A 21,728-nucleotide genomic window follows, 5' to 3' on the forward strand; every position below is an offset into this window, starting at 1 on the left:
GGTGGGGGAGGGAATGGGGCTAAATTCCTATGCTCCAATCACTTGTTAGCCTTTCCAGTGACTCATCCCCATCCTGAAGCTCTCTAGCTCCCTCTCTCCAGTCACCTCATTAGCATAAGCTCAGATGTTGTCAAAAAGCGCTTGTTATGAATAACAAAAGACACTCCTGTGACTCAGGAAATTCCAAGGGTTTTAGGAGCTCTGTGCTAGGAACCAGGGACAAAGACCAAATGTATATTTTTATTATACCACAGTGTCATTATTTTGAAAAATGGTAAATAGAAGAAAAATAAAGGGAAAGAATAAATTTTTTCTTAAGAAATTGCCTTGCTTTTCTTATAGAATTGAACCTTAGTGCAACCAAATAGTTGTCAAAGGGAAGTTTCTCTTTACAGAAAAAGCTAGCAAATGAAGAAAGAATACTAGAGTTAAAAATCACCATTTTTGCAATCCTAATGAAGAAGAGGTTGAAAACAATAGAAACAACTCAGGAAGACCAAAGGCCTTGAGGCAGGAGACTGCTTGGCAGTCTTTGAGGAATATCTGAATGAGATAAGTGGTAGGAGATAGATCAGAGACATAGCAGGAGCCAGATTATGTTGAATCTTGTAGGTAAGAATTTTGGTTTGGATTTTACTCTGTGTTAGATATTTATTGGAGAGTTCTAAGTAGAAAGATGATACCATGCAATTTATGTTGTAGGAGGATGGTTCCAGCTATCACAGAGAATAGATTGGGGTAGGGGAAGGGTAGAAATAGGGGCACCAGTTTGGAGACTACTTCACTGGTCTACCCAAGCTCATGCTATGGGTGAGGATGGCATGGACTAGAGTCTTAACAATGGAGATGGTGTAAAGTGGTCAAACTCTAGATGTATTTTGAGGTACAGTTAACATAATTGCTGATGAGTCACTTATGTGGTGTGAGAGAGGAGTCAAAGGTAATCTAAGGCTTAAGCAGTTGAACAGCTGGTATTGTGGGAGCTGCCATCTACTGGAATGAGGAGGAACATGATTTCAGGGTTTTACTTGTTTTGTTTTTGCCTGGGAGGAAATCAAGAGTTCATTTCCATTAATTTTTTTTTTTCCTTTTTCCCTGCTTTACGCGGGCCTCTTACTGCTGTGGCCTCTCCCGTTGCGGAGCACAGGCCCCGGACGCGCAGGCTCAGCGGCCATGGCTCACGGGCCTAGCTGCTCCGCGGCATGTGGGATCCTCCCGGACCGGGGCATGAACCCGTGTCCCCTGCATCGGCAGGCGGACTCTCAACCGCTGTGCCACCAGGGAAGCCCTCCATTAATGTTTTAAAAGAGCCAACTTTTGGCTTTGTTAAGTTTTTCTATGGACCATATAATATTTCATTGATTTTTAGCTCTATTCTAACATAAGCATTTAGAGCTATGAATTTCTCTCTAAGGACTGATTTAACTGCATCCCACAAAATTCGATGTGTTGTGTTTTCATTATCATTCAAGTTGAAATATATGCTTTCTTCATTACTCATGGGTTATTTAGAAGTATGTTTTTTTTTTAATGTCCATCAATTAGAAGCTTTTCTAGTGATCTTATTGTTGCTGGTTTCTAATTTAGTTCCATTGTATTCAGAAAGCACACAGTGGAAGAGTTTAATCTTTTAAAATTTACTGAGGCATTTTATGGCCCAGCATGTGATTATCTTGATGAATAGTTCACGTGAACTTCAAAAGATTCTGTATAGTGTTCTATAAATGTCAGTTTGATTATGGTGGCTGATGATGGTGGTCAAATTTTCTCTGTCCTTACTAGGTTTTCTCTTGTCTCGTTGTTCTGTTAATTACTGAGAGAGGTGTGTTGAAATATCCAACTCTGATTTTGGATTTTATTTCTTTAGTGTTTAGGAAGTGTTTAGTTAGTGTTTGCTTCATGTATTTTGCAGCTCTTGTGTGATGCATGCATATTTAAGGACTGTTATGTCTTCCTGATGGACAGACCTTTTTATCATTATCAAATATCTCTGTTTATCTTTAGTAACACTCCTCTTCTTGAAGTCTAGTTTGATAGTAATAGAGCCACACCAACTTTTTAATGCTTATTGTCTGCCTGGTATATATATTTCCTTTCCTTTACCTTTCTATATTTAAAGTGCATCTCTTATAGATACTGTATAGTTGGGTCTTTTTATATTTATCTTGGCTTGATAATCTCTGATTTTTAATTAGAATGTTAAGTTCATTTACATTTGTGTAATTTTGGTATGATTGGGTCTTGGCCTTCTGCATTGTCATTTCTTTTCCATTTATCCCAGGTGTTCTTTGTTCCTTTATTCCCTTTTTCTACCTTCTTTTGGGTTAATCAAGTATATTTTAGTATTTTATTTAATTTCTCTTGGCATTTCAACTGTGTCTCTGATTGATTTTTAGTGGTTGCTTTAGGGATTACAGTATACCTTATTAACTTATTGTAGTTTACTTAGAGTTATTATGGTAATATTTCATGTAAAATATAAGACTCTTGTAACATTACAATTACATTTACCTACTATCCCTCCATCCTTTGTGTTCTGTTGTCATTTATTTTACATCTATGTCGTTATAAACCCAACAGTACCATGCAATAATTTCTGTATTAAGTAATCAGTCTTTTAATAAGGAAATTAAAAGAAGAAACAAACAAGAGAGTCATTCATATTTCCTCATTTATTTTCATTTCCAAAGCTCTTAATTCCTTCCTATAGATCTGAGTTTCTATCTGGTGCCACTCCCCTTTAGCTAGCAGAAATTCCTTCAATAATTCTTTGAGTACAGTTCTACTGGTGATGGTTTCTCTTGGTTTTTGTTTAGCTGAAATTTATTTTGTCTACACTTTTTTGAAGGATAGTAAAAAAAAATTTTGTAGAGTAAAAACATCTTGGTTGAGAATATTTTTCTTCCAGCACTTTGAACATGTCTGATGTTCTCACATTTTGGCCTTTACTATTTTTGATGAGGATTTAGCCAACATTTTTATTCCCCTCAATATAATGTGAAAATTTTCACCGGATGTCTTAATGTTTTTCTCTTTGTCTGGCTTTTAGCAGCTTTACTATGATGTCTGTAGGGGTGGTTTCCCTTAGATATTTCTTTGGGCTTCACTGAATGTCTTTCTACCCATAAAAAAATTTTTTTAAACAAATTTGGGACATTTTTGGCCATTATTTCTTCAAATAATCTTTCTGTCCCATTATTTCTCTCCTTTCCTTCTGGGACTCCATGTATGTTATACTATTAATATTGGCCCACAGGTCACTAGATCTCTGTTCATTTTTGCCATGTATTTTTCTTTCTCTTCTTCAGATTAGATAACTTCTATAGGTCTGCCTTTAATTTCATTAAACTTTACTTCTGCCTTCTCCAATATGATGTTAATCTCATCCAGTAAATTTTTTTTTTTTTTTTTTTTGTCGTACGCGGGCCTCTCACTGTTGTGGCCTCTCCCGTTGCGGAGCGCAGGCTCCGGATGCGCAGGCTCAGCGGCCATGGCTCACGGGCCCAGCCGCTCCGCGGCATGTGGGATCTTCCCAGACCAGGGCACGAACCCGTGTCCCCTGCATCGGCAGGCGGACTCTCAACCACTGAGCCACCAGGGAAGCCCTTTCCAGTAAATTTTTATATTTAAGATACTGTATTATCAGTTCTAGGTTTTTAATTGACTCTTTTTATATAGTTTTCATCTGTCTGCTGATATTTGTCTGTTCACTCATTATGATCATCTTTTCCTTTAAGCCCTTGAACATATTTATAATAGTTAATAAAATCTTCAACTGCTGGGCTTCCCTGGTGGCACAGTGGTTGAGAGTCCTCCTGCCAATGCAGGGGACATGGGTTCGTGCCCTGGTCAGGGAAGATCCCACATGCCGCGGAGTGGCTGGGGCCGTGAGCCATGGCCACTGAGCCTGCGTGTCCGGAGCCTGTGCTCCACAACGGGAGAGGCCACAACAGTGAGAGGCCCGTGTACTGCAAAAAAAAAAAAAAAAAAAATCTTCAACTGCTAATTCTAACTTCTAGGTCCTCTTGTGGTCTGTTTGTATTGACTGCCTTTTTTCTTTACCTCAAGTCAGATTTTCCCTTTAGCATGTCTAGAAAAATTTGATTACATACTGCATGTTGTGGATGATATGTGGATCTTTAGATGCTGTTACCTTTCTTTTTAATCCTTTGGAGACTTGATTTTTGTTCTGTAGGTGCTTAAATAACTGACTCATCACCTTAAACTTGTACAGGTTTGGAAACTTTTATTTTTTTATTGGAGTATAATTGCTTTACAATGTTGTGTTAGTTTCTCCTGTAGAACAAAGTGAATCAGCTATATGTATACAGATATCCCCTCCCTCTTGAGCCTCCCTCCCACCCCTCTAGGTCATCAGAGAGCACTGAGCTGAGCTCCCTGTGCTATACAGCAGCTTCCCACCAGCTATCTGTTTTACACATGGTAGTGTATATGGGTCAATGCTACTCTCTCAATTCGTCCCACCCTCCCCTTCCTGCCCCCTGTGTCCACAAGTCCGTTCTCTATGTCTGCATCTCTTTTCCTTCCCTGCAAATAGGTTCATCCGTACCATTTTTCTATATTCCATATGTGCGTTAATATACAATATTTGTTTTTCTCTTTGTGACTTACTTCGCTCTGTATGACAGACTCTAGGTTCATCCACATCAAGGTTTGGAAACTTTTTTAAAGGGCAGATCTGTTTCAGTTTTGCTTATAGTATTAGTGTGAGTCCATTAGTCCAAGAATATAGTATTTGCTTCTAAAGTATAACTCTCCCTCAATTTCAATGGAAAGGTATTTATCAAACTATTTACCATGTTCTTCTAAAATGATGTGGCTCAAACTCCAAACTTTCTCCTTTAGTGACCAGCAGCTGAAATTTGTTAATTCTTTCAGCCTTTTAGTTGATTTCTGCTGAGTTCTTTAGAATCTAGCTCATGAAAACACATGTCAGGATCAGCCAAGAATTAAAGAAAGTCTATATTCAAGCTTTGGGGGAAGCTGACTTTCTTTTTTTCTAGGATTTTCTCCCTCAGTTTGCGGTCCTTTTGGTACTCCTACACTCTGTCCTCTGATACCATTAGCCAAAAGGTTTATGTTTTTCTGCTTGAATTCCAGCCACTCTCTGCAGACTGGGAAGTGTCTTTAGGAGAAAGGCTGTATAAATGTGTATTAAACCAAGTGTAGTTTCTTCTTTCAAGAGTTGAATCCCCTTCAGCCCTGTTTTTTATTGTTCTCCTATGCATTCAAATAGTTGTTTTACATATCTTGTCCTGACTTTACAATTGTAATCTTCAGGAGGATTAGTTGCATATATGCTACTCTGCCACTATCTGAACCAGAATTCCCAAGAGTTCCTTTTTGATCATATTCAATTTGAGAGGACTATTTAACATCCAAGTGGAGATATAAAAAAAAAGGGTATATGAATCTGGAGTTCAGGGAAGATATCATAGCTAAAAATATATATTTCAGAGTCATCAATGTATATATGGAATTTAAAGCTATGGAACTGATGAGGTCGCCTAGGGATGAATGTAGACAAAGAAGAGAAATGTCAGAGGACTGAGTCTTGGGGTACTTCAGAGTTCAGTGTATTAGGAAGATGAAGAGGAACTAGCAAAGGAGACTGAGAAAGAATGACCGATGAGGTTAGGATAGTGGTAGGGACAAAAGCCTGAGTAGAGTAGGTCTAAGAGAGAATGGATGGAGAGGAAGTCTTTTAGTTAACATAGACAACTTTCTAGGAGTTTTTCTCCAAAAGGGGACAGTATAATGGAGCAGAGAAGGGAGATGTGGGCTCAAGGAAAGTTATTTTTTAAGACTGGAGAAATTACAGTGTGTTTACTTGATGATGGCAGTTATCTTAGAAGTAAAAAGTAAAATAATGTAGGGAAGACAGTTCACCAATAGTGTCCTGGTGAGAGACAATGTGGGGGTTTGGTTATGAAGGCAGAGTGTTTTGGAACAGGTTAAGGTGAGGTGTAGTGGATTTGGTTATGAGAGCGTGTGAAAGGTGAAAGCAGGATAACCAGCTGAGAGTAAAGAGAGGGAAGTTATGAAATAATCGTCTATGAAAATGGGAAAGTCAATTGACTGAGGCAATTACTGGACACACCAAAATACAAAGCAAAACAAAATCAATGTAAGACGTCATGAATTTCAAGTGAGATTTGTCAGCATTAATTGTTTTCTCTTAATCACATTCAGCTGCTAGGGATAGGGTCAGAGTAGGTAAAGAGTTTATATTTAAGATTTTCCAGGTAAGCTTATAAGACAGAGGGAGAAACAGGCAATGGTGTCATTTATGTATGCAAGGAAGTGATTGGAATATAAGACACTGGTATTTAGGCTGGCTAGGGATGGGAAGTGAGACCACGTGGGGGGTGAAAGAGTGAAAACATGATGGGATCACATATTAGCACTTCCAGTGGGTCAAATAATTGTTAAAATTATAAAGGCTTAGAGTGAGCTAAAAAGATAAGAAGTATCGGTTAGAGAGTATAGTGCTTAAAATTGAGATTATGGACTTGTGCAGTTATTGCTAATATTAGAGCCAAGAATATTCAAGTGGTACTACCTCAAGATTGTCGTTTAGTGTTTCCTTTATGATACTCTACCAATTTAGCTCATTCATACTCCGAATTTTTAATTCCAAATTCTTTCCAGTAAAATTTTGCTGCACTGTCAGTAATTCACTCAAGAGTTGTGTTCCCTGCTTTTCAAGATGGCCATAATTGTAAAATTTATTTTAATGATTGTATTTAGTACTGTTATTTTTAATACTAACTACTAACATCTATGTAATCTATAGGGGATTTGATCCTAAATCTTTCAAGCTAATCTAAGTAGGTATTATTATTATTCCCATTTTACAGAGGAGGAAATTCAGGTTCAGAGAGATTAAATGACTTGTTCAGTCTTTTCACTCTAAATCCCAATGCTCTTTCCATTATATTGTGTGGACTCCAATCTGATAAATTTGTTTGAACATCTTAATGGGTCTAATACCTTAGGGAGTGTCCCTCCTTATACAGAGAGCCATCTGGAGATCCATAACAGTCTAAAAGAGCTACTCTGATAATGAGGATTTTAGACTATAGCAGATCAGTAAGATAGGTGGGACTTTTGGAATCCTTGAGTAATAAAATGTAGGCAACTTCCTTTTCTTCTTATTCATACTCAAAAGGATATATAGCTCCTTCAACAAAAGTCATGTAGGAGTAAGTAAAAGTCAGTATTGAAGGTCAATTAGGATTAATTTATAAACATTTTTAATTCCAAGGAGTTTTTGAAAAGCCAATCAAGTGTGGCTAAAAGTGTGTCAGGAATCATAGAATAAATAAATAAATAAATAACAAATAAGTAAATATGATTTCCCTCATAAAAAGGAGGGAAAATGACAGAAATTTTGGAGTATTTTCCTTAAATGCAGAAAAGTATGCCCTACTTCCTTGACATTTCAGGCAAACTTGCCATGTTCAATAATCTCTTCCTCATGCATTTTATACTAGGATCAGTATACAACTGGCCAGGTTAAAAGCATTTTCTTCATACTGACTTAAATTTCTGGTTCTAGAATATGAGGTAATCAATTAACTCAAGCATATTTGTGTGGCAATAAAAGAGATTTGACATATATCTCTTTACATATGTTGCCAAGATGTATAAAGCTTCTGAATAAGAAAAAGGTCTGTCTTTACATCTGATTTTTATTGCTTAATTGATTACTTTCTCCCACTCTTTCAATTTTTTTAAAGTGGAAGATGAAATGTCAGATGATGATGTCAAGAAAGCTGAAAGATAATTATATTAAGGAAGTTGGTATATAATAGAAAATTCAGGTAGGACTGAAAAATAGAAGAGTTTTTAGTGTGAGAATTCTAAGTAAAAACATTGGCCATAAAAAAGTTTTATTATATTCAAATTTCTCAAGGGTTATCATTTCTTAAGTTCCTTTTAAATTTGTTGTAAATATTGCTTCAAATCAATTAGTTAGGCTTTATAATAGATTAAAATATATAAAAATCAATAAGATCTTAATTTAACAGATGTTGTGATATGAGAAAGAAAATTGACTTGATTTACCAGTACTTTTCTAGGCAGTCTTAACCAATTCAGTTAACTTTTCTGGACCTTATTGCTTCTTTCTCTATAAAGGGATTCGCTCTATAAAGGGATAAACTCTAATCTCTCATAAATTCTAAATAGATTATCTTTTAGATGAAGAGTTGAGTTCTTAAATATTAAGATATCACTAAAGCTATTTGTCAGGTCTCATAATTTTGTAACGAGTCATCTAAAATTGTATTAGTGGTAGAAGTGGTAATAGCTATGGAAGGGAAGAGGTCAGACTGGAAAATAACCTTTTCCTTAAACATTTTTTTTTGGTGCTTGGATATAGGACTCTGCCAATGAAGACTCATTTCTAATTTGTAAAATGAAAAGACTTACTGGGGAACATGAAGGACTTTTTGTCTTTCTTCTTTCATCAGTCAGTTTGAGAGCTATTTCAGGAGTATCCCTCCCATACCATTCCCCACCTCTAACTTTGAACTGTAAGCCTAACGTTTTATTTCACCGAGAAACTAGAAGCAATCAGATGAGAATTAGCTCTCATTTTTTTCCCCATTACCAAGGCTAGTGACCTAATATCTGTACCCATATATCCTACCTTTGAAATTGTTGTACCAGATTAATTGTTCCTACTGAAATGTCTCTGCTTGGACCCTGGATCCCCATCTCCTATGGCATACTCAAGAGAAATATGCATTTCTCCCAAATTACACTCAATTTCTCCCTTTTTTCCTAGATCATTCCCATCAACAAAGTAACTTGCTATATTAGTTTTCATCTTGACAAAAAATTTTAAAAGCCTAAGCCCTCTCTTAGAACTCACATCTTTCTCCTGAGATGTGGTATACTCCTCTTATTTCTCTACTTGCCTTGCTACTCAAAGCTCCTGTCTTACCACCCATGACCTTCGTGTGTTCTTCTTAACCACTCCACTGATACGGCACCTATCAAAGTCACCAACCACCTCCATCTCTCCCAGCAGCCTCTCCTCACATGACTCATTTTTTCAGCAGTAGTGGACACACACAGTTGGCCGTGCCTTCATTCTGAAAATGTCTTCTCTACACTTGGAGGCTCCACAATCACCTTGTTTGCCTTTCAACTTACATGCTGTGTCACCTCATTCTCTCTTGCTGTCTTTCCTCCTCCAATTTCTAAATATTAGAACATACTTAGTGAACCACCCTCCTTCCTCTTCTTTTCTCTATATTTACACTTTTTCTCAGTGGTCTCACCCTTTACCATGGTTTCAGATACAATTTACATTCTCGTGACTTTTGATATCCAGCCTCAGCATCCAACAGCACACACAGTATCTCCACTTAGAAGTCTAAGAGACACCTTGCTTTTAACATGTCTGAGAGAGAACTACAGCTGTCATCCAGTCCTACCGTTCTCCCCAATCTTTTCCATCTTTGTTGTTTTCCCATTGTACGTGGACTTGATGCCAATCTGTCTCTCTCACTTCTCATCCTGGAAATTATGTCCGCTCTGCCTTCAATATGTATTCTGATTTTGGAACCCCTATAATGTCTGTTCAACACTACAGCCAGTGGTATCTTGTTAAAAGTGAAGACAGATCTGAGTAAAAGCCAAACCACAAATAAGGCTCTATAATTCTTTTTGTGTTGTGGCCGCTTTTGTCTCTGAAGTGCATGCCTGCTTCTCTCCACTTAGCACCTGTTACATCGGGCAACCAGCTGTTTCTCAGACAAACCTCAGGCCTTTGCACTTATTCTTTTCTCTGCTGGGGATGCTCTTAGTGATATCCCTTCAGATATATTTACAACTCCCTTCCTTACCTCTTTCAATTCTCTGGTGAGATCACTTTCTCAGGGACGGTTCCTCCCACTGCACCCAAGAAAAGAGTCCTCTGTGTCCCGGCTGGCCACAGTTCCCTTCCCCAGCTGCTGCTTTCTTCCTGACACTTATCTATACAAGAAATTGTATTTTTAAAAATTTCCATTTAGGGCTTCCCTGGTGGCGCAGTGGTTGAGAGTCCGCCTGCCGATGCAGGAGACACGGGTTCGTGCCCCGGTCTGGGAAGATCCCACATGCTGCGGAGCGGCTGGGCCCGTGAGCCATGGCCGCTGAGCCTGCGCGTCCGGAGCCTGTGCTCTGCGACGGGAGGGGCCACAACAGTGAGAGGCCTGCGTAACGCAAAAAAAAAAAAAAAAAAAAATTTCCATTTATTCTTTTCTCTCACACTGGAATGTTAGCCTAAAGAGGACAGATAACTTGCCTGTTTTGTTCATCCCTATGTGTTCAGGAAGTTGTTCAATAAATATCTGTGGAATGAAAGAAAAAAAAAGTATCCCTGAATATGTGAAGGAAGACATGACTTTCCCTACTTACCATAGGGTGAAAATAACATTTAGAAATGGAAAATTATTATTAGCTAAGAATGATAATGAAGTCAGAATTTGAATGATAAAGAATCTCAATTCTGTATTTCATGAAGCATGAAGAAATAGAAAAGGAGATATTTTGCTAGTATGCATAATAAGAAAGAAAGAATACTTTACTATTGTACCAAAAAATTTTGGTTGAAACCTAATGTCATATTTCTCTTGATATATAAAAGATAACGATTCCCAAGTATGAAAAATACCTTTTTATAACAGAATAAAAAGAATTTTGGCAGTTAGACGGTTTTTTATTTTATTATAAAAGTAATTCATGTACATTGCAAGATTTTGGAAAATATTTAAACTTGGAATAATGTTTTAAAATTTTGAGAATTATTATAAGCAGTTTTCTTTTACTAAAAATAACTAGTTTTCCCATGCTAAAATAGGAATTATAACTCAATATGTCACAAAAATGGAAAAGTTAATAGAGCCTTTATGTAGTTCCCTTGAAGAAGGATGTTTCATTTGTTCTCTACGTCTGTGTCTCTATTTCTGCTTTGCAAATAAGGTCATAGATTCCATTTTCCTAGATCCATAGATTCCATTTTCCTAGATTCCACATATATGCGTTAATATACGATATTTGCTTTTCTTTTTCTGACTTACTTCACTCTGTATGACACCCTCTAGGTCCATGTATGGATATGTATGGATATGAAGGGGGAAAGGGGTGGGGTAGGAGGAATTGGGAGATTGGGATTGATACATATACACTATTGATACTATGTATAAAATAGACAACTGAGGGGAACATACTGTATAGCACAGGGAACTCTACTTAATGCACTGTGGTGACCTAAACGGGAGGGAAATCCAAAAGGGGGGGATATGTGTATATGTATAGCTGATTCATTTTGCTGTGCAGTAGAAGCTAACACAACATTGTAAAGCAACTATACTCCAATAAAAATTAATTAAAAAAGTAAAAGTGACAGTTACCTATAAAAAAAAGATGTTTCAATCGTAGTATAACTTTATTGATTAGAAAAATCAGGTATGTCTGGGGAATTTCTAGGAATCTTCTCAACATTTAAAATTAAGGATAAGTGAAATATACACTATAAGGTAAATAATCCTTGTACATCTCAATTTCAAATACATAATTTTATTCAATACCATATAATGTGTGTAGCATCTGCCAATGCATACAACCAAAGAAGTATGATATATATAGTTTATGTTTCATCAAGTGTTTTATAACTGTTTTATTTAGGGCCCCAAAGGAGATCCAGGTTTTTCCCCAGGTCATGCTGTTTCTGGAGAAAAGGTAATTATTCGTCCATGAAATAAAATCATAGTGATATATTTCAAGCTTTTAAAAATCATTTTTATCTTTTTAAAATGTAGATTTTACTTGATTTCAGACAGAATATATAGATAACTATTGGATTTTAATGAAGGAAGAAATATTTGAAGAATCAAGTAAACAGTATTATCAGCCCAACTTTTCACTTTAAATCATACCATTAATTTTTTTGAGTGTCTACTTTGTCATGCCCTTGTGCTACCTGTGAACTAGGAACAGATGGGGCAAAAAATTGGAACAAGATACTTTTGGTCCTAACCTCAAAAATGTTGCTGTTAGTATGGATGCCATTGTAAATTCTAATGCCATATTACACCTTTATTTCTAGAATAGTTCTACATACTTATCTTGTTTAAGTCCCACAGTAACAGTGAGGGAGGCGGTCATCATTATCTTTTTTCCAGTTGAGAAAACAAGATTCATAGAATTTAAGTGGATAGCAAGTAGATGAATTAATGATGTATCTAAGTTTTCTGACTTTCAGTACAGTATGCTTTTTATTTTATCATAATGCGCTCAAATACACATACGCATTTAGATAAAAAGAAACTAATGTTTCAAAGTAAAGATAGCAGCGAAAATCTTTACTAAGAGGAAGATATTTTCCAGTGAGGATGAATACAAGTCAAGTATTTAGGTATATATCTGGGAAGCTTTATTTAGACATGCATTTGATGAATGTGATACAGTTATAGGATGTTTTTGTTTATGTAGTGTACATTCACAAACTTCTAAAATCCCTGAATAATTTTTGTGGTTACTGGGTTGAAATCTTATCTTTTAATTGGTTTACAGAAACTCTTGTAAACATAAGAAAAATTACATCACGTTAATGGATATTATACTGGCAATTAAATCCTCAAATTTAATCTAGAACTGTAAGAATTTCATTGCTGTGTTGGAACTGAGTTCACTGAATCTAAATAATTTAGAAAAGGAATGGAAGTTTATTATTAGAAACAGTATTTTCATTGGTCCCTTAATTATTACAAGGAAAAAAATTCTGCAATTTGAGAAACATAAATTCCATCTTTAAAAATCTCTAAATATAAAACATTTGATTTCTTAAAATTTAGAAATTAGACATCCACTCTCTTTTGGTGACTGCTTTAAATAAACTCCCCAAATTACGCATTCACATTTTATCAGATGCTTATTTTTATCTTCCCTTGTGGCTTCTCTGTACAAAATATAGGGTGGTTCAGTATGTGTACAGTATCTGTATAAAATACAGGGTGATTCAGCCTGCGAGTTGTGACTTGGAAGTATGTCAGTGGGTTTTTTTTTTTTAACTTTTTGAGTTACTCGTGTACTAACTGTGGTCAATACTATATAGGAGAAATGATAAGATATAGGAGTTAATAGAATGTTTTCATTGAGCTTTAAGTGAAATCCAACTTTCAAAATGAGATATTTTTAAAATGGTAACATTTAAAAACAATTTCTCAGAAATTATATTTACATACAATTAGGTTCAATTTTACTGAAGAGGCAGAATATTTATACATATACAATATAAATACAAATAAATAAAATACAAACATTAAATTGGTATGAGTATTGGGGGATTGGGAAACAGTTGAATTTTATTTTTAAACATTTAGCTATTTTTACAATAAATATATAATCAATGATGAAACAATAAAAGCAATGCAGATTCTAGTCCTTCTGCATGTAATATCCAGTAAGTAACATCTCTCATAGATGTTTCTTGTGGGGCCTCAATGGCAAACGAAGATAACTTTTAAATAGTGGTAATTTTTCCTTTCCCACAAGACAAGTGTGATATTATTATTCTCACTTTTCAGATGGAGAAACTTTGAAGGGAAATCAAGTGATCTACCCTTGATTAGAGCTAGTAGGAGATGAGCCTCCAGTCTCCTGTTTCCTAGTACAGTTTTCTTTTCCTTCTATCAGAGAAATAAGTGTCAAAAAAAAAAATGTATAAACCCATCATCCCATAACAAATGGAAGCCTTCCTAATAAAACACTGAGCAAAAAGAACATTAAAATATTAAACATGTGGAAAAGCACTTTATAGTTAATCAGAAACATCCTTTTCCCTTCTGATTGTTTAATTTGATGACATATTAAAGTAGATAATACACTGAAAATTAAATAGTGCTTAAACAGTCATTAACGAGTTTATTTAGGGTTATTAACTAAGTACTCTTTTTCTCTTTCAAAGAACATACTTTTTTTCATGCACAATAACTTTGCCACAGCAGGAAGAGGGAAAGGAACAGAGGCGAAGAACAAGTGTACCACGAGTAAACTAGTTTAAGATTATACCCCCATTCCACTTTGACATGTTTCATCCTTGTCAATTCACACAGCCTCCTCTATGTCGTTGTCCATTCTACCCACCACAGACACTCCTTCCCCCTCACTGGTATAATTTCTCCTTCCTACCCTGCTCGCAGGCCTTCATCACATTTGGGGGAAGGGGTTGGGGTGTGGGGACAGAAGGCCCTAATTTGCGAAGTTGGGTCTGTGAAGTCAAACACACGGTCCTCCCAATAAATTTTCACTGCAGCCCCAGAAACGGAAGTGCCCCTTTCCCTGGTGCATGACGAGAGCCCAGTCCTGCCTCCCACCCCGCAGCCGTGCCATGAGGTTCCACGTGGGAGTCCCATCGGGCTGCAGGTCCTCACCTAGAAGGGCAGGCCTGAGCTGTCCACAGCTGCCTCACAAAGCACTGGTAGAATTTTTAAGTAGATTCCTTTACATTTTTAAAGCACGGTAAACTTTGGGAAAGATGAGAATTTGGGAAGTAAGGACATTCCTAGAGAGAAGGACATCAGAGAAAAAGAAGTAGGGCCTTAGAGGTGGGGAAGTACTGTCCAGGTAATCAGCACTAGAAGAGATAAGGGCCGGGAGCCTCAGAAAAGGTCTTGAACAGTCCCAGAAACGAGGTGGACCTTGAGCCAGATAGAGGAGATCAGAAATGAGTGCAGTAAGATCTGGACGTCCAAGATGAAATCCTGCAGCAAGGAAATCATAATTTTCAATTCTCTTTCATAATATTAAACCTCTGTTTGTGTTTTGTTCTTAGGGTGATCAGGGTCTTTCTGGATTCATGGGGCCCCCTGGTATGCAAGGTGTTAAGGTAAGATGTCGTTTTACTTTGATGTGTTTGGGTGCCATGTGGATCTGGGTGCTCCTCAGCACCTAAGATCTCATTCTGAAGTTGAGCCCAAAGTCAATGTTTTAAATTCTTTTCTTCAGCAATAGGAATTAGGGTGCTGTCCTAATCCAGGGAAGTGGTGCCCACCAAAGACAGGGTCTTAAGAAAAATAAAAGAAAACCCTTCAGATAATGGTGGGGACAAAATTCACATGTAGGAGAAAGTCACTGATAGAATTTTGGAGTTCTCTTTTTTTATTAGGGCAATAACTTACTTCTAAAACTTTGAAGTCACATTGTAACTTTTATATATCCAAAGTGAGGTACATTTGGATGTAGGTAAAATACTTGGCTTTTTTTTAAAGAGTTTCTAATTTTATTAGGAAATAATAAGCTCTGCTGTGATATATACATGAGTGTGAGGCCTGAAGCATAAATAGAGTAGAAGTGAGGGTTGGGGATAGGTAGTAAAAAATAGTAGTCATATGCACATGAGTTGGCCTTTTCTCGGGTAAAAAGGAATAGTAACACAGCTGCTATAATTATTTCATAAAATATGCTGTGCAGTTTCCTGAATTAACACAAGTGTAAATTCTTCTCAATATATTCAGCTTGTCTTTTTCTCAAACGCTGAGTTGTTGATTTTCTACAAGGGATGAAGAAGATACAAAATTTCTGTCTAAGGTATTAAAGGCCCCAAAATATTGGAGGGCAGTATTTGACTTGATATGGGTGCCTAAATACACTTCACAATGAGCTATGTTGGTGTCTCAGTGTGTCATCTTCTTTTCCTCTTGGGAGATTTAGAACGGAGATGGTTTTCTGGCTCTGGTTAATTTGTTCAAATTCTATCTGCCATTTTCTAGGTCCTGTCGACCTTGGGCAGGTTGCTTAACCTAAGCTTTAGTTCCCTCATGTGTAAAATGTGAAGATAATACTACCCACTTCACAGGGAGCTGTTGGGAACATGGAATGGGATAATCCATGCAATAGAGTGTCAGAAAAATAGCAAGCCGTTAATAACTGTTAACCATCAGCTATTTACCTGGTTTTGGAAAGGATCCTGACCTTGTTTGCTTCCCTTCATAATCCCTTCTACAGGGCACAATTGTAAATTGATTAAAAAGGTTTTGATCTCATGGAGTATTTTTCCTCCCATGACCATACCACACCATTATTCTTATGGCATTTAGACTAGTCTTCATCCTAGATAGTACTTAGAATCTGACAACTCCTTTGAGGTTGTTGGTTGCTTCCATGAAACTGCAGAGTGATCGTTCCTAGCAGAATTGGTCTTGACATACAGTCATGAATCTGTCTGATTAATGCTACTTAGTATACCTCTGACTGCTAAGTGTACCTCTGAGGAAACTGTACTGATGAATAGCATCAAACAAAGAAAATCTCATAATATGAAAATTACCTTAATAAATTGTATTTGATATTAAATATACAGCTATTGCATCCTGAAGAATGCCACTGTGTATGAGAGAAAAACAAACTAATCATTACTTTCCAAGGTTAATAATGCCCATGGTTCATGAAATTAGCGTCCCAGAAAGGGAAAACTTATTGATAAATAAAGCTTGAGTCGTGATTGTGTAGAGGAGTATATAAAGAAATACTATAGAGAAAATTTTAAAAGACTGATTTTAACTATTAGAGCAGGTTATCATTTTTAACTTTGAAGTTTTACTTACTTAAAGCGGAAGATATTATCTTCCAAGGACTTATGCACATATTATATGAGCCTTGGCCCATCGGTATTTTAAAATATTGAGAATATATTATTTTTGGTCTGTATAAGTCTAGTAAAGTGAAATAGCATTAAGTTAAACAAACTGGGTCATGGATGCATATCTTTCACAGACTTCTCTTACACAGTTTTTTAAACTTTTAAAATCTGGCTTGTGTTGTTAACGAGTAGAAACAGACACTGTAGAAGTCAGGGATCTTGCTATGTTATCAATTAGCAACTATAGCTGAATTTTCTCTAGAGAAGGTTTAGTCGAAAGTATTTAGAAACCAAATTACTTTCTGATAAATGAAGCATCCACGGTTCACTATGCTTTGATAGTAGTTCAGAACAGTGTTAATATTTGAGATGATTTTGTAGTTTTTCTGAGAATGCTTTCCCTCTTTTCAGAGTGTGTCTAATAATGGAAACTGTATATAGATTTTTTAAAAACAAGTATTGCAGGAAACACACATAGGGGCTCAATCTAAACCTAAACTAATTCTCCACATAGCAGGCTTGGAACAAGTTTCCATCACACTATCTACGTGCATGTCTTACTTTAATATGAATGTGCAGTACAAATACTCTCACAATGAGCTTGGTAGACTCTTTCTGTTCCTGTGGTTTGTATGAAAGACAGAAGGACCAGACTGATTATTTATGGAATTTACTAATTTTGGTTCAATTTTTGAACCACCTAGGTCATTCTCAGAGTTACTCCCTGCAAACAGGATCCATTCTAGGAGTACCTAGAATAAAAGTTCATATTAGTTATGACCTAGGGACTCCTATTCCTTCATCCTTTCAGTTCTACCCCTAAAATGCTACATGAATTCTTAAGGTCAAGACAAGAACTTAAGGTATTCATTCTGTAAGTGATAAATCTAAGATAAGCCCAGAGAGGTTAAGAGAATTGCTCAGGGTCACTCAGGGTTACAGCAGGATCAAGAGATAATACTTGCTGATACTGAATCCACTGTGCTTTTAACAGTCTGTGCTTATTATAAAAGATGAATAAGGTACTTGGGATTTGATAAATATGAAGTTTATTACATATTTTATCTATCAAACTATTTTTGAATTATTATCATAACTATTACGGTAAATATTAACAGCTCCTTTCTTATGTGTAATATTATAGTCTATCTGCTGAACCCTGTATCTTTTTATCTTAAAAACAACCCATTGAGACAGATAGTATGTTCAGTGTGTCATAAATAAGTTAATTGAGGCATAAAATGTTTCAGGCATTTACCCAAGGCCACATGATTATTAACTGACAGAGTTAGGACTCAAATCCAGGCATCTTTGACATGACTGTGCTCTTAATAACTTCAAATACTGTTTTCCCATGTATTAGTTCATTATGCCAATATTTGTTATATGTGAGTTTGATTACTTCTGACTACCTCAAGCATGAATGCAAGAGAAAGTAAAATTTTGTTTTTTCCTGAAAGCCAAGGGAACAAATATAGTTTTGGATGACAGGTAATAATGACATCATTATTCCTTTTCTCTGGAAGTATCTGGAAATATTACAATTCTTTAAGTAGTCTTTGAAGTGGCTGCAAGAAAGTTGTGTGTAGAAATACTGACAACTCATGGAAACTGTTGAGATAAATAAATGGAAGATTAATATAAAATGTTCTGAAAACTTAGAAGTAATATTGAGATAGAAATAACAAAGCAAGTAAATCAGCAGCAATATTTTTATTCACTCTTCAGTAGATTTTTTGGTTCGCTTCTGCCTTTTTCCCTTTTTATCTCTCACCCCTTGACTTTTTTTTAAAGATTAATAAATTTACTATATTAAAAATAAGGCTTTTTTTTCACAACAAGGTACAACACAAATAGTGAAAATACAAGCCACAGACTGGGAAAAAATATTTGTAACACATGTAACTAACAAAGAACTAGCATCCAGAACATGTAAAGATTGCACAGAAATCAATAACCCAATAGAAAAATGGGCAGTTCACAAAACAGCAAATCCATTGGTCACTTAATATGTGAAAAGATATCTAACCTTACTAGGAAGAAAGGAAATGAAATTAAAACAATGAGGTATCATTTCACAATTGTCAAATATCTAAAGTCTGAAAATACCTACTTTGGGCCAGATGAGATACAACAGGAATTCTCATTTACTGCTGATGGAACTGGAACAACCACTTTGGAGCACGATTTGCCATGTCTAGGAAAGGTGAAGATGCACACTGCCTAACACTTAGTAATTCTGCTCATATGTATATATCTTAGAGAAACTCTCTAACACACATACACAAGAAGAAATTTTAAAATGTTACTTGCAGCATTGTTTATGAAAACAAAACAGTAGAAACCCCAATATATTTAAATTTTAAAAGGATATATTTTGATAGATTCATAAAATGTAACACCATGCAGCAGCTAAAATGAACAAACTAAATCTACCTATTTATGGCAACATGTATAAATCTCAAAAATATAACATTGACAAAAGAAATAGCCTCAAAGCATTCGTATAGTATAATATATATAAAGTTCAAAAACATGCAAAAATACATTATCAAAACAACTTACAGAAATTTATGCTTTACTAAACAGTGAAACATTGCATTTATATAAAAGTATAAAATTGTGCATATTAAAAAAAAGTGCTTTTCTCTGAAGAGGGACAGATAAGAATGAAATCGGGGGTTTCATAAGGAAAGGCCCTTGAATTTTTTCTTTTAAAAAATCTGAAATCAATATTCACACCTTGACTTTTTTTTAAAAAACCAGTATTACCACTTTAACAAGCTGTGTGTTTCCCCAGATTGACTGGTTACATTGCCTCAACTTAGCCACCTTAATATAACTCTTATTTACCTAGGAACTGAAGTATGTTTTCACTTCCCACTAAATGTCTAAATTTGTGCCAAAAATCAGATAAGTTAGATCCAGAGTGCATGCTGTGTTGGTTGGAACACAAGAGTCATAATTCTGAGCTTGGACTCCAGATGAATTTTTAAATTGGTTTTTAAATATAGCTGATCAGTTGCTACATTACTATTGGAAGTCTGCTTTTTAAAATTGTAAGAAAATTAACAGCAATTTCAATTGAAGAAATTTTTCTGGGATCGAGAGGATAAGCCAGATGAGAGCAGTTAAGCACATCTTAGCATGAAGGTATAACTCAGAACAATTGTGAAATATGAGGCACACATTTTAAAACAGATTATTATGAATAATGTATGGCAATATTTTTCTGAATGTCAAAAAATTCAACTACTATACTTTTAGTAATAATTATAAATCAGTGTGAATTCTTATTCTAGTTTGATGGAATTATTTCAGTTAAAAAAATCTTTCCATTACATAGGAGGTACACAGTTAACATCTTTATAAAGTTGGAAGCGAAAGAAAAGCTGAAAAAATCACTGAGCTGAAAAAAGTGGAATGCGTTATGATTTATCAGTCACTCAAAACCTATACAGCTTTTCATAATCTATTTAAAGCAAGGACAGTATTAAGGAAGTACAGCAATACTGAATGTTGATGAGAACAACAGTAAAAATAAAATCCCTGCCCGGAGAAAGAAATAAGGGGAATTCTTAGGTTCCATAGTTAACGCTATAGATCATCTTCTCACCTGTGCAATATTCCTGTAAAAATCTGCAGAGCTACGTTTTCCTTTGCTCGGTTTGCAGTTCAGGCTTAGTACTGAAAGTCTAACATAAAAGCTGCTGCTTAGGGGCTGTGCTGTCACCACTGTGACCATCTACTCTGCCCTCTGCCATTTCCACTAATGGAAGGGGAAGCAAAGAACAAGACAACACATACTGAACTCCCTCACAGGCAAGCACGTGGCTACCAAAGTGGTGTACTCTGCGGGACTTGGAAAACATTCCTTCATCCAAAGATATTTTCCTCTTCTGATTGACATCCTAACATTAACGATAAATTCATTTGGCTGAAAGTTTTTCAGTTCCCAGAAGGTTTTAAAAAAAAAAGTCTGTGTCCTCAGAAAAAGCTGTTATCGGTCATTTAGCACCATTTTGAGAATTAGTGTCATACTGTTTTTCTCCACAAGAACTAGTTGAGAAGGACTACAGCTAGAGTTGATGGGGCCAAGGTAAAAACTGAGTACTGGGGCTTCCCTGGTGGCGCAGTGGTTGAGAGTCCGCCTGCCGATGCAGGGGACACGGGTTCGTGCCCCGGTCCGAGCAGCAAAAAACAAAACAAAACAAAAAAAACCTGAGTACTAATTAATGTAGCTTAATTGGTCAGTATTGTGAGGAGTTTGGGACAGAGGTGGGTAGGAGTCTGTTGTGTGCGTGAGGGAAGTATGTTCCAAGAAGAAGGGGAGGTGGGTAGAATAGAGAGGTCTGTGTGGTATTCATTCTCTAATTTAATTCTCTTCAATCTCTCCAGTTACCTGGGATCATTCTTCTATTTAATTTTTTGAAAACAGTTAAACTTATTCTTAAAACTTCAGGAACTTTATTGCCTTACCTCAAGTAGTACTTACATGGTCATGGTTGTTGATTTTTTTTTTTTTAATCTCATTCTGAATTCTTGCTTAAGCCTTCTTTTTCTATCAGCTATGGGCGTCTTGCCACTGTTTCTCTAGTTTGCCATAGGTTTCCCTGGTTATTTTGACCAAAACATGGCTACAAACCTTTGTTTGTATTCCTCAAGGCATTGCTGACGTATGAGTCCTGTAGTGTTTGACAGATTTTATTAGATACTTGGAATCACCTGATCTGTAAAGGACTGCTATTATTACATTACAGAAAAGGACAATTTAATACTGGCTTTCAGATAACAGTGCAGTAGCAGTGGGCTAAAGGGAAATACATGAGTGATTTAGGAGTCCTTAAGTGCAAGGTCTATATTTTTTTTTCCCCTTCATCATTTTCCATTTTATTTCTCTCTTGGTAAAAATGAACAAAATACAAAATTCAGGATAACTTTATCATTCACATTAGCAAGAGAACAATGGGAAGTGGCTTTGAACTACTCTTCCATCTGGCACTTCAGTTACTGTTTAGATTAATAGGTACAATAGGAGCTGAAATTTTCTGGGCCAGAGTTTGATGGTGCT

At 36.0% G+C, this 21,728-nt stretch overlaps 1 protein-coding gene across 1 annotated transcript in view; it reads left to right on the forward strand.

Moving 5' to 3' along the window:
• COL24A1 (collagen type XXIV alpha 1 chain) overlaps positions 1–21,728 on the forward strand; it is a 394,686-nt gene that overhangs the window by 44,901 nt on the left and 328,057 nt on the right. The window contains exons 6-7 of the mRNA XM_060139635.1: positions 11,704–11,757; positions 14,852–14,905. Of these exons, the coding sequence (XP_059995618.1) occupies positions 11,704–11,757; positions 14,852–14,905 (108 nt within the window). The remainder of the gene's footprint in view (positions 1–11,703; positions 11,758–14,851; positions 14,906–21,728) is intronic.

This window comes from Lagenorhynchus albirostris, chromosome 2 (genome assembly GCF_949774975.1).
Source record: "Lagenorhynchus albirostris chromosome 2, mLagAlb1.1, whole genome shotgun sequence".
In the NCBI taxonomy this organism is placed as follows: domain Eukaryota; kingdom Metazoa; phylum Chordata; class Mammalia; order Artiodactyla; family Delphinidae; genus Lagenorhynchus; species Lagenorhynchus albirostris.